Raw genomic sequence first — 13,618 nt, forward strand, 5'->3', positions numbered from 1 at the left:
CACTGGGCAGGAAGCAGGCATGGCTGGCTACCACTCTTGGAACCAGACCAGGCTTTGGGATGGGGTGGGCCCCTGGGGAGAGGGGCGGGGCGTGTGCCTGAAGACAGTGAGCAGGTCCTAGAGATTCCTTTCCTGAATAGATGCATGTTTCTTCACCCAGGCTGGGAGGAGGGCAGGGGCAGGGGCAGGGCTATGGGGTTTGAGGGGGGTAGGCGCCCTTTCCAAACCCCTCAGCAGCAAACAGGTCTGCATTAGAGGTGACTCAGGTGTGCTCAGCGAAGCGGGGCCATTTTTGATTCATTTTATTTTGTTTTATTTAATTTTATTATTTATTTATTTTAAGGCCACACCTGAGGCATATGGAAATTCACTGATGGGGGTCAAATCAGAGCTGCACCTATGAACCACAGCAATGCCAGATCCTTAACCCACTGAGTGAGGCCAGGGATCAGACTCACATCCTCACAGACACTAGTCGGGTTCTTAGCTCACTGAGCTGCAATGGGAACTCAGTCAGGGGCATTTTAGAGTGTCCCTCTTCAGACACTCCAGATTCTCCTTGATGCCTTCAGGGTTAGGTGGCAGGAGGTGATCCTGTCCCTGTGTCTTAGTTCATTCTGTCACAGTAGCAAGAAAGTGCAGGTCTTTCCAAAGCCAGCCCTGGCCTGAGGGCTGTGCTGTTTCCCTGGGTTCAGCTGAATCCTGGTTCCCTTCCCAATTTTCTTCACTTGATAAGAATCCACTGAGGGCAGTTCCCATCGTGGCTCAGTGGTTAACATACCCAACTAGTATCCATGAGGACATGGGTTCAATCCCTGGCCTCGCTCAGTAGGTTAAGGATGCAGTGTTGCCATGAGCAGTGGTGCAGGTCGCAGATGAGGACTGGATCCCGCGTTGCTGTGGCTGTGGTGTAGGCTGGCAGCTACAGCTCCGGTTAGACCCCTAGCCTGGGAACCTCCATATGCCGCAGGTGTGGCCCTAAAAAGACAAGGACAGGAAAAAAAACAAAACAAAAGAAGAACCCACTGAGAATGGGCTTTGGGGGAAGTGGGCAGAGAAGGGACCAGAAGGTCGTTGTTGGGATGTATGGTGAGGCAGAGTGGAGGTGGGATTCACATAAAGGGACATCAATGAGGAAGCTGGGGACCTTTAACCTGAAAGTCAAAGACTCAGCGTCGAGATGGGGACATGACTGCGGTGTGAAGATAGGGACAGGTCACCATGTAGCGGTGAGGTGGCCTTTATCCTGGAGGAAGCCTCGGTGGGGAAGACCTGGCTGCCTAAACCCGGGTTCCCGGCCCTCTGAAGGGGGGCCTTCCAGACAGGGAGTCCTCTGTCCTTGGACACATCCAGGCCAAGGGCACTTGGCCCCCAGGGGCAGGTGGGAGGTGGACGAGGGCTCAGGCCTCAGACTGGTCCAGACACAGCCCTGAACATGCTCCCACAGGCCAGTCTTTCTGCCTGGCCACCACCAGCCGGGCTGAGTGGCACCTGCCCAGGGCAGCCGGGCCCGCACTCCCAGTTCTGACAAACCTCGGGGCTTGGGTGGCTCATGTGTTTCCTGGACGGGCCCTTTGGGGTTTATGTTGTGAGCCTGGGAGCAGAGGCCCTGACCACGCTCATCGCCTCTCTTTCTCTAGGTTCACCCGCCGGCACACCTGGGGCAGGACAGGAGGTGGCAGTGGCTTCCCATGGGCCCAGGTGACAGCACACGACATGGTGTCCTGCCATGGCTGGGATGCTAGGTTGACCCCACCTTACTGGACACCCTCCCCCAGGGCACGATCCTCCTCCCCCCCTCACACGGTGATCTGCCGGGTCTGTCACCGTCCCAGGACAGCGGTCACTCACCGGGCGTCCCTGCCCTCAACAGAGACAGGCCCCAGGGTGTTGAGGACCTGGGATGGGCACCCAGGGCAGGTGCTCTGTGAGTGGATACGGTGACGACGGCTGTCCAGGAGCACAGCCCAGGGCAGGACGCTGGCAGTGGTGGGTCAGAGGGAAGGTGGGGTGGGTTGGACACTAACCTGAGGAGGCAAAGGGGGGCGGCTAAAGGGCTTGGGAAGCAGAGACCAGCAGGCCAGGTGGCGCTGAGAGGCCCACAATCCCTTCTTCCTGTTGCCCGGGCTGGACCCTGACCTGCCCTTTTCGGACCTGAGGGCAGAGGCCAGGAGGGAGAAGGAGATGCCAGCTGATGCCCGAACAGGCTGGGGTAGGTTTCCCTGCGGCCCCGCCTGTTTCCGTGACAGCCCTGGGAGTTGGGACGAGCATCCCCATTTTACAGAGGAGGACGCTGAGGGGGACTTGCCACGAGGGGCCAGCGGGGCTCTGGATGTTTCCCTGGTCTGCTGGCTGAGGAGCTGCTCAGGCCATGGGGAGCAGGTCAGGGGAGATGAGGGAGCTGGGGCTCAGGAGCCAGGCTTGGTTTCTTAAAGGTAAGATGGGAAGAAAGCCACCCAGGCAGGGTCACTGCAGGACCCGGAAAGAGAACATGTGTGAGGCACGGAGCACAGAGCTACTCACAAGCAGCCACTCAACAAACATCACCTTCCCTGCCTTCATTCTTTATACCCTAGGTGAGTAAACCCAGCATTTGCAGAATTCCCATCATAGTTCTTGGAAGTGAACTGACTAGTATTCATGAGGATGCAGGTTCGATCCCCAGCATTGCTCAGTGGGTTAAGGATCCATTGTTGCCATAAGCTGTGGTGTAGGTCACAGATGTGGCTTGGATCCTATGTTGCTGTGGCTGTGGCGAAGCCCATCAGCTATAGCTCTGATGTGAACCCTAGCTGGGAACCTCCCTATGCCATAGGTGTGGCCCTAAAAAGACCAAAAAAAAAAAAAACCCCAAAAAACAAAAAACAAAAACAAACCAACATTTGCAGCATCAACCCCAGCTATGTCAGGACCCAGGTAGGTCAGGAGTCTAGAGGGGCAGCAGAACCAGCTCATTTTTATTAGGCTCAGGCCTGAAGGGTCTGTTCATGGGTCCCCCCAGCCCGGAGCTTGACACCTGCCTCTGAGCTCCCCTCCCCTTCTCAGCCCTTTGATGGTGGGGACCCTGAGCCCCAGCCAGGTCGGCTGACCTAAACTGGTGGTGTCTCTAGAACATTCCACCTCTGGGCTTCCCACTGACTGTGCTTTGTCTACAGAGAAGCTGGCTGCACAGGAGGCAGGGATCCCAGGAGAAGGGCTGGGGCCACAGCACACGCTGCCCTCTGGGTCCTCACCCTCAACTCAGTGCCCACCTAGGCGGTAGGGGGCCCCTCCCCTGGTTTTCTCCCCCCAGGAGCATCCAATTCCCGATGCGGGTGCGGGAAGTGGGGTTAGAGATCCTTTGGGAAAGCTATTCCCCTGGGAATCCTGCTTCCTCTCTTTTCCAGGAAGCCTGAAACTCCGGAAGGAACAGTGGGCCAGGAGTTGGGGAGCCTGGGTTCACCTTCCAGGCCAGGCTGCACCACTGCCCAGCCCCCTCTCAGCCTCAGCTCAGTGGCTGAGTGAGGGCAGCTTAGAGGGTCCCTGAAGCAGCCCCCTAACCATGTCAATGGTGCAACCTTCACACTTCTTGCCAAAGTGTCCCTCAGGCTGGATCCACCTGCAAGGCAGCCTTAGGGAGAGACGGCCCAAGGGCTCCCCCTGGTGGCCAGTCGCAGCCAGACCCACAGCCCCGCCCAGCAGCTTCCACAGTTCAGAAAACCCATCACAGCAGAGGTCAGGACACTTACACTGGAAAAACAGGACAGGGAGAACCTGAAGAGGTCAGGCGGTAGCTCCCCACCCTCCCAGATCAGGGTCCCAGAAATCAGTGGTGCAAGTGGAGGCGCCACCGTTGCAAAACAATCTGAGTGAGAAGCAGGGAAATTGGAGGTGGATTTGATCTCTTGGTTCTTCCCCTCCCCTGGGGTCCCTCATCCATGCTGGGTGCTGTTTAGGGCTGCAGGGCTGTGCCCTCTCTCTGCATGAACCTGTGGCCAAGACAGATGGCAGGGGCGGGGCTGCTACTGGCTACAGGAGGCCACCTGGTGGTGCTTAGCCCTTAGTTCCTGAAACCCACTTGGGCAGAGGGGATACAGGCGGCCCTTCTCTGGGTGCTGACCCTGAGTGCTGGAACCGCTCCATCCTCTCCTCCCTGGGGACTCGCCCCAGGGCTCAGCAACCTTTCCCTTCTGACTCTTGAGACACGGGGTTTCGGGGGAGTAAGGCTCTTGAGCCCCTGTCCTGACCTTGAGTAACTGAACTGTTTTCAAGGGGACCCTACTCACCCCCCCGCATATACGTGCATCACAGGTGATTTCCCAAGGCAGCCCAGGTAACTTCCTCTGTTGCTAGAACAGAACAGAACACACACAACACACACACACACACACACACACACACACACACACGCATCCAGGTCCCCTACCTCAGTCTTAGTGGAGTAAAGTGGGTTAACTCCTTCTCAGGTTGTACATATAAGACCTGTCACAGTGGACACGGTTTGAACTCAGGGTTCCTCTCTCACTTTTTGGAACACCCCTCATTGGACATCTGCCACTTTCCTACTTGGGGAATCCCAGAGGCTTCTCTATAAGTGAAGTCACCCCCGTGATTACAACATAACCGTGGCTTCCTGCTGAGTCCCAAATGCTTAATGTGGTAGCAGAGCTGTGAATGGCCTGACCTTGCCAGAAGCCACATCTTGAAACCCACCTGTCTCCTCTCACTCAAATAAACAGTGCTCCTCCGTCCTTCCTGCCCTGGCTTCTCCTGTTACTGAAGCAAGAGACAGCCCCCCCCCCCCCGCTACCCCGGTCCCCCCGCAAGCAGAGCCCTGGTTCAGGAACCCTCATTTCCTCAGTGCACACACCAGACCACCATCAACTCTCAGCAAAGGGTTTTAATCCAAATATTGGAGATCACAACAGCAATCCACCTTCTTCAAAGGTTTCATAGTCACCCTCTCTCTCTAGGGTCATACGATGGGGTTCCCAGAATCCCTGAGTCAGAGAAAGAAAAGGGGACCATGGTGATGAGTGTGGGACATCATTATTAGGGTCCAGACTCCTTGTCATGCCTCCAGAGGGCTCTCTGGTTGATTCGGGGACCTCTGACAATTGGGTTATCTTCTTAATCCAATTGTCTGTTGATGGGCACTTGAGTTGCTCAAGGGCGAGCCCTGAGTATGGGTCCAGGACTCTGACCACCCCGACACCTGAGGGAAGGGTAGTGTAGGATTCACCTGACTTCCTCCTTCAAGGCCAGCATCCTGCCCTGAGACCCAGGGGCCCATGGAATGTCCTGGGGTGGGTGGATTACAGGACGTGTGTGGAAGCCCTGGAAGTGAAGGCAATATTTGAGTGTATGTGCATGTGTGTTTCTGGGATAGTCACCTTCTCAGAGGGATTTGTGTACAGAAAAGGTGAAGCGTTTCCATGGGCTCTGTCATAGCTCCTGAAGAAGCGTTTCCATGGGCTCTGTCATAGCTCCTAATATTGCTGATCCACACAGAGTAAGTGAGGGAGCATGGATCTGAGCTTCTGTCTGGCTTGGCCCCTGAGCAGTGACCCCCTCCTTCCCTTGGCATCAGGAGAAGCATGTTCAGAAAGATGGGGTAGCCTCTCTGAGCATTAGACTGTCTCCTTCCCAAGCCAGAGAATCAGAGCATCCCTGGGTGGAGGGACCTGAGAACTTTTGTTCAGCCCTCTCCCTTGCACCCCAACCATGGGCCCACCCATCATCTCTCAAGGAGAGTTCAGTATGGACAGGGCTCCTCCACTGTGCTGTGTGGGTTAGTACTGGTCACAAGTTGTTCCTGGTCCACCATGAGATCAGGTACAGAGAGAGAGAGGGAGCAGCTAGAAACTTGTATAGCAACTTGACTTTGTCCAAGGATACAAGAGTATAAAGAGAGTCAGAGTTTAAGTTTGGTGTTAGGAGTGTGTTCTTTTTTATTTTCTTTTTTTTATAATTTTTTAATTTTCCCACTGTACAGCAAGGGGGTCAGGTTATCCTTACATGTATGACGGCACAGCTGCAGAGGCAGGAAAAATAATGATCCGGATGAAGGAGGCTGGGCAAGTGCATCAATGCACGGCCTCCTTCAGCAAGAATGTCTTGCCAAAAAAAAAAAAAAAAACCCAAATAGTAAGCAAAACCAAACAACCAAACAGTGGGGTTAGTCAAATTTTTTTTAAAAAAGTGAATTAGGGAAAGAGTGACACAATCAATTGAAAACAATACGGGAGCTAATCATCAATGACCCGTTGCAAACAAAGTAAAATGTTACTGAGGTGGCGGTCCCATAAAATTACAAAAACTACGGAACAAACTCTTTGAGCTTCTGCAAGATAAGTTTGGTCCCAGCATTTCAGTCCAAACATGTCAACTGGACAATCAGATTTGCTGGTTTATTCTATATCTTCAGTACTTTTAATGACTTTAATTCTTCCATGTGAATAAGTCATCATGCTTTTTATTAAAATTTTATATCATGTTTTCAAATTAGCCTTTCTATGCACGTTAGATTATTTTTCCTGAACCTTTATTATTTTTGAATTGTATCATTACCCTTCCTGGGAATCTCAAACATTTTCTTAAAGGTAAAATTCCAACTTTTCCACATGACAGTTATGATCCTCTCCAACCTGTCACTGACTCGTGTCTCCTGCCTTGGTTCTCACTGGTTTTTATTAAATAAAGATTGCATACAATTGTAGTGCTATCTCATTGGGGTTATAATCTGCATTTCTTGGATTACTAATGATTTTGAGTACCTTTTCATGTATTTTATCTGCATTCATATATCACAGGTGTCTTTGCAAAATATTTCATCATGTTGTTTTCAACTAAACTATGCTATTAAAGTAAATCATTTATTTCCTCTAATCATTCTGATTTTTCTATATAGCACAAGTATCGACTGGCACAATTTATACATTTTCCCTAAACAACATAATTGCTGAGAAGCCGAATGTAATGCACCTAAATGATTTGTCATTGAGCCTAAGTTTCCTCGCCTGTAAAACGAGGCTGGCAGTATAATCCACAATCCCTTTCCTCAAGTCCTTGAGTCAGATGTGCTCCAGAATTGAGACTCATTCAGCTTCAATAAGGTGACATGGTGCATCTACTCTAGAGGATATAACAGCCCCCTGGACACTGAATGTACCTTGTGATCAAGCACAGAAGTACTTCTGCAGCTGCCCCTTTGGATGTTCACACTAAGGGAAACCAAGACCATTAAGTTGTCTCATGGCTTTTCATTTCAAAGCTTAGAATCAAAGACGTTTTTAGAAAATTACTTTTCTATTTTCATTGCCTTGAAAGTTTGGGGTAACAGATAGGGACCATCCTACCACATGTCTCTGTAGATAAAGGCATACAGCTCATAGAGATCCAAAATATTCATGGTTGGAGGTCAGACTCAACCTGGCCGTGAGTTTTGGGATAAGACCAGTCTCCTGACAAGGCCAAGGGTGATGGCAGGGGAAGCATCATTCTGGAGCAGCCTTGCTGTTAGCCAAGCCTATGGGCCATTGGTTCAAACTCCACAGATTCTGAGCCTTTTCCAGACATCTGGTTTAATCCATCTTCAGAGCCAGATCTATTTCTGGCGAGTCCTCAGCAGAGGCCACAGCCATGTTGGTGGCGGGGTCCAGTACCCCTGTCATGGTTTTTCTGTGGTCGTCCTCAGTCCTTGTGGGCTTTGTCTACCGCCTGCTGCAGCTGTTCCTTATCTGCACTGCCTGTTGCTGGTGCTCAGGGCGGACACTCAGAGGGGGGCCATAGGTGATCGGTCCATATTCAACTGGTGCCTCTGCTTCATCATGAACCCCATCATCCTCATAGCTGAGTGATGGGAGCTCAAGGATTGCTTACCTTTCTCCAGGGAAGCCTTCTGCGTCACCTTCTCCTGCTACGCAGCTGTCTCCTGCCTCTCGGTCTCCATCACCTACCCCAGCACCATCCAGCTCTCGGCTCACGGCCCCTGCCAGGCCCAAGTCATCTCCACAACTGTACTCTCCTTCACGGCTTCCGTGGTTTATGCCACTGAAGTGGCCTGTACTGGGACTGGCACTGGCACTTGGTATTAAAAACAGCTTGTCCTGCCTTTGCAGGGAGAAGAAAGTGGCCACTGCCAGCCTCAAAGCTGATGTGAGCCTGGAGTTTCTGTTTCTTTTTTTCTGTCTGGAGAGCAAAAATTACTGTGTGGCCTAATTCTTAAAGGAGAAGTTTCTTTTTTTTCAATTTTGTTGGGGTAGGTAGTGTGTTGTTGGGTAAGGATAGCTGCTGCCATAGTCAAGGGAAACACATTGCTTGAGTGTGTGGGGCACACATGTTTCTGCGTGCAAGTCTCTTTCTGCTGTTGCTTCCTGCTTCTCTGGAACCAAGGCTTAATGTGATCTATATGCATGTGTGTGAATGAAAACATACACATGTATTTAATTTTTACTTAAATGATTTTTATTTTTTCCATTACAGTTGGTTACAGATGTATTTTTTAATTCCACGCAGCTTTTGGTTCCCATCAGTCCCTGTTGTCACTAATAGAGAGGAGTCTTGTCTCCCACCTCCATAATATTCTTTATTTAGCTTCAGAAGAAAGATAACATAAAACAACCCCCCAATCCACATTCCTAATTGCCCCACATTTGGCTAGAGTGCAGAAGCAGCCCAGCAGGTTGCCCTCCTCACCCAAACCAAGGTCTCTTCTGGACCCTCCCACCATCCCCCACCCTGACCTCAGCCTGATCCTGGGGAGGGGCCCTGCCTTGGGAAGCAAGAGGTTGGGCTCTTAAAGGGGCCCTGCCTGCCCCTGGATGCCTTTCTTTGAAGGTATGTGCCTGTGTGTGTGAGAGAGAGTATATATGTACCCTTGGACATATGAGTATCGACACCAGCAGCCCTTTCCAGTAACTGGTGGCTGTGGAGGCACCACAAGCCTCTTCCTATTTCACTCTTGGCACAAAGCCCCAGAGCCCAGCATCCCAGTGTCAGCAGGGCAGAGGGGCCAGGCAGCAGGGCTGTGGGGGAGGGGAGGGGAAGGACCCTCAGGGCTGCCTCTCCCTCTTGTCCAGGAGGAAGCAGGAGTTCCCCACCCAGAGGCAGGCTGGGTGGATGGGGAGGGCTCACGGAGGTGGTCCCCTTGGCAGGAAAATCTTAAGAACTAATATAATAATTTCCATATTTTAAGTCAAGACAGGGGAAATTTAAACAGAAAATTGTTCTCTGCCCATTTGGGCCTCCTCGCTCCCCTCTAGGGTGCATGGTGTCTCTGCATTATCTTTAAGCAGACCTCCCCAAGGGCAGAAATACCTACTCACCCAGAAAGGTAAGTTTTTTCTTCTTTTGGCCTCAGTCATGAAAGGCCCTAGAAGATGACACTTAATTAGGACTTTATTAATGTCACTAGCTGTATTATTTGTATTCCTCCTATTTTACAAGATTATCATTTCTTGCACTAACGAATGTGCGTGGGAGCCTCCAATAAATATAATGACGATAAGGTGACTTGAAACAATTGACCCGATATGTGTTTCCGTAAGACCATGACTTTAAGAATGTGACCGAAAATAGGAAGAGGCAGAAAGTGGAGACCCTTGCCTCGAGCCTGACAGACTGTTAGGACAGGTGGTCCAGAGGCTTCTGCTCCTGTTCTCAGGACTAGGTGAGTAATGGCACCTTGAGTGGCCTGGCAACGAGATTCTAGATGGATCTTGGGATGAGTGTTTACGGAACTCTGGGACATATAGGTCAATCTTTTTGCCTTTTCTAGGGCTGCTCCCACGGCATATGGAGGTTCCCAGGCTAGGGGTCTAATCGGAGCTATAGCCACTGTCCTACACCACAGCCACAGCAATATGGGATCCAAGCCGTGTCTGCGTCTTACACTATAGCTCAAGGCAACACTGAATCCTTAACCTACTGAGTGAGGCCAGGGATTGAACCCATATGCTCATGGACACTAGTTGGATTTGTTTCTGCTGTGCCACCGTGGGAACTCCTAGCAAAGCTTTTTATTAAAAGATATCGCTTGTATGCAAGGGAGAAGGTGAGCAGGAAATGCCAGTTCCCCAAGTAGAAGTTGCTTTTCTCACAAAAGGGAGGGTTCGTCTCATGATCACTCATAATTCCCAGAAATCATCAAACTTCTTTGATCAGCAGCAGGTGGCTCCACAGGTGCTATGTGGCATAGGGAATGCTGCTGTGGGAGGGAGAAGGAGAATGTTCTGAAAAAACACCAGAGCAGATAGGGTTAATTTTATAGTTGAGCTTATTCTTCCCACCCACCCCCCATTTTTTTTAACAGCTCCCATCCATTTTTAAAAAATTTTTATTGGAGTAGAAATTCTCATTGTGGTGCCGCCGAAATGAATCCCAGTAGTAACCCTGAGGTTGCGGGTTTGATCCCTGGCTGTGCTCAGTGGTTAAGGATCCGTCGTTGCTGTGAGCTGTGGTGTAGGTCACACATGTGGCTCAGATCTTGTGTTGCTGTGGCTGTGGTGTAGGCTGGTGGCAACAGCTATGATTCCACCCCTAGCCTGGGAACCTCCGTATGCCTTGGGTGCGGCCCTAAAAAGTAAAATAAAATAAAATAAAATAAAGCCTTTGTCATAATTTGAAATTTTTAAAAAGATTCCAGAAAAGCTTGCACACCTCCTGCTCTAGAGCACGGTGGTCACGTGGATCCTGGTCATAATCCTGTGTCCCCCACTGTCTGAGACTCTAGAAGCACTGATCTAGAGAAGAGTGTTTGGTCCAAATGCCCACAGGATGGAGGAGGGAAGGAAAGAAGTAACGGGGATGGAGAGGACTCAGGCCACTGGAGAGGACCAGCTGCACCTGGGGGCAGGGTACAAAAGCAGGATGCAGTGTGCGTGACATGGGCTCATGTTGATAAAACAGGAAAAACATCGGCAGACATCCTTACACACCTGTGTGCACAAACGAAATGAGGGTTGGGGTCTCCTTCCCAAATGGGGGAGAGCACACGTTCAGGCAAAACTTGGGGGAGGGGTGCAAACCGGTTCCCACTTCCCATGTCATCTTGTTCCCACTGCCTTGCTCTTCCCCACAGGGCCTCTCCCTGTTCACCTCTGAACCTGCCCTCCTCTGGGGGGTGGGGCTGTGTCCCCTCAGATGGCAGCTCCTTCTAGTGGTGGCTGCAGGGAGGACATGCCAGATCCCTGTCCCTTCAGGATGCTGTGAAGGAGGCTGGGCCCTGAGGGGGGTCCTGGGTTCTTAGAGCCCCGAGCTTTGGTCGTGGGCTCCCACCCACGGGCCCTGCTGCAATGTTGGGCTGGAGAGCACAGGGCTTAAACCCACAGCTTTGGCACTGTTATGTGGGTGCCCACTTCCTAGTCATGGGATCTTAGGGAGGCACTCGATTCCCTGAACCTGAGTTTCTCTTGTAAAATGGGTTAGCAGTAAAACGTACACTCCCTGTCCTGAGAACGTTGGGGCCAGGTATGCTCCAGACTGAATTTTTAACTTCAGATGGGTAACATGACGGGAGTCTGAAAGTACCTTGTAATCTGACACAGTAGCATTTCCACAACCAATCTATTGAAGTTTCACTATAAGTGAAATAATCAAAGACCATAAATTGTCTCATTTCCATCAGGTCAAATGATCTTACCAGACAAACTTTTAAAAACTCCTCTTCAATGTTTAGAGCTCTGAAGTTTGGGATAAGGACCATCCTACCCTGAGTCTCCACAATAATGGCAAAAAGCTCAGAGATTTAAAAAAATCTTCATGGTCAGACCACACCCAGCTGTGAGGTGTGAGATAAGACCAGTCCCCCGATAAGACCAAGGAATGGCATCATTCCGAGCAGCTGTGCCATTAGCCAAGTATCTGGGCCAGTGGTTCAAACTCCGCAGATCCTGAGCCTCAGCCGCCACAGGTGTCTAACTTCATCCACCTCCAGAGGCAGATCTTTCTCTGGTGGGTCCTCAGTGAAGATTGCGGCCATTCTGCTGACAGTGGCTCACCTGAGCACCACGACCGCATGTGATCACCCTCAGGCCTGGACTCTGTGACCATCATAGGCTACTTCCTCCACCTCCTGCAGCTGCTCTCCACCTGTGTGGCCTTCTCCCTGGTGGTCAGTGCCAGCGCTTGGATTGAGGACTTAAATAACTCATCCGTGTTCATCTGGTGCTTCTGCTTCACAGTGACCCTCATCACCCTCATAGTTGAGTTATTGGAGTTGGACTCTGCTTTCTACTCCTGGGACAGCTTTCTCATCATTTATGCCAGCTACTTCACCCTCTTCTGCCTCTCAACGTCCATTGCCTATTCCATCATCTACCTTCAGTTCATCCCTGATGGCTCCCCCAGGAACTACGCCATTGCCACCACTGCATTTTCCTGCATCGCTTCTGTGGCTTATGCCATAGAAGTGGTCTGGACCTGTGTCCACACTGAGGCCGCCTCCTGCTCCTTTCCAGGCCTGCTCAAAAGGCTGGAGAATTTTGTGGCTTGTGTCATCTTCACCTTCATCAGCAACCCCTCCCTGTACCAGCACCATCTTGCCTTGAGGTGGTGTGTGGCCGTGTACTCCATCTGCTCCATCCTGGTGTCCGTGGCCATCCTGGGACACAAGTGTGAATGTGACATAAGGCCACTCTTCACCTGTTTTGTGTGGCAGACCTTGCCCTCCACCCTCCTCTACTTCACTGCTGTGGTCCTCTGGCCTCTCTGTCAGTTCAACGAGGAGTTTGGAGGTCAGCCCCAGTGGTCCAGCAATGCCACCTGCAGCAGTGGGATCTTCATGTGTGTCTGGGACCAACGACTGGCTGTGGCCATCCTGACAGCCATCAACCTGCTGATTTACGTGGTTGACCTCGTGTACTCCATCGACCTGTTTTGTGTTAGTTAATTGAGGATCAGACCAGGGGCTCCCATTTCCCTCTTCTTACCAAGTCTCATGTCCCACATCCCCTGACGTCCTCTTCCTGGCTCCCTCTCTCCCTTCTCACCTCCTTCCCCACTCATCTCATTCTCTTTTCTGTTTCTTCCTTTCTTCTGCTCTGTCTCCCTTCCTATTCTCTTTGGTTGCCCATATCCTGTTTGCCTCTTTTCTTTTTCTGCCTCATATTTTCTCTGACTTTTGGCCTTTTTATGGTCATCCTTTGTTTTCTCATATCCTGTGTCCTGACCCTCCCCCCCGCCGCCAGCTCACATTTTCCTTCTCTTGGCCAACAGAGACCCTGAGATCTCTGATCCAGTTGCTGTGGTGTGGTGGAGACCAAAGCTGCAGTTCCAATTCAACCCCTAGGCCAGGAAATTCTGTAGGCAACAGTGCAGCTGTAAAAAGAAAAAGAAAATAAAAAAGAATGTCTTTTTTTTGTGGAATCTTTGCCTGGTTTTGGTGTCAGGGTGATGGTGGCCTCATAGAATGCATTTGGGAGTGTCCCTTCCTCTGCAATTTTTTGAAATAGTTTCAGAAGGTGTTAGCTCTTCTCTAAGTGTTTGATAGAATTTTCCTGTGAAGCCATCTGGTCCTGGACTTTTTTTTTGGAAGTTTTTTAATCACAGTTTCAATTTCAGTTCTTGTGATGGGCCCATTCATCTTTTCTATTTCATCTTGGTTTAGTCTTGGAAGATTGTACCTTCCTAAGAATTTTTC

At 50.8% G+C, this 13,618-nt stretch overlaps 1 protein-coding gene across 1 annotated transcript; it reads left to right on the top strand.

Moving 5' to 3' along the window:
- Window positions 1–19: 19 nt before the first annotated feature.
- Window positions 20–12,868, top strand: LOC125136618 (myeloid-associated differentiation marker-like). The gene is made up of 5 exons (XM_047797463.1): window positions 20–114; window positions 1,641–1,940; window positions 7,871–8,068; window positions 9,243–9,313; window positions 12,012–12,868. Exons 1-5 carry the CDS (start codon window positions 20–22, stop codon window positions 12,866–12,868), a joined length of 1,521 nt encoding a protein of 506 aa, XP_047653419.1.
- Window positions 12,869–13,618: the final 750 nt, after the last annotated feature.

The sequence above is a fragment of the Phacochoerus africanus genome, chromosome 9 (genome assembly GCF_016906955.1).
Source record: "Phacochoerus africanus isolate WHEZ1 chromosome 9, ROS_Pafr_v1, whole genome shotgun sequence".
Lineage (NCBI taxonomy): Eukaryota > Metazoa > Chordata > Mammalia > Artiodactyla > Suidae > Phacochoerus > Phacochoerus africanus.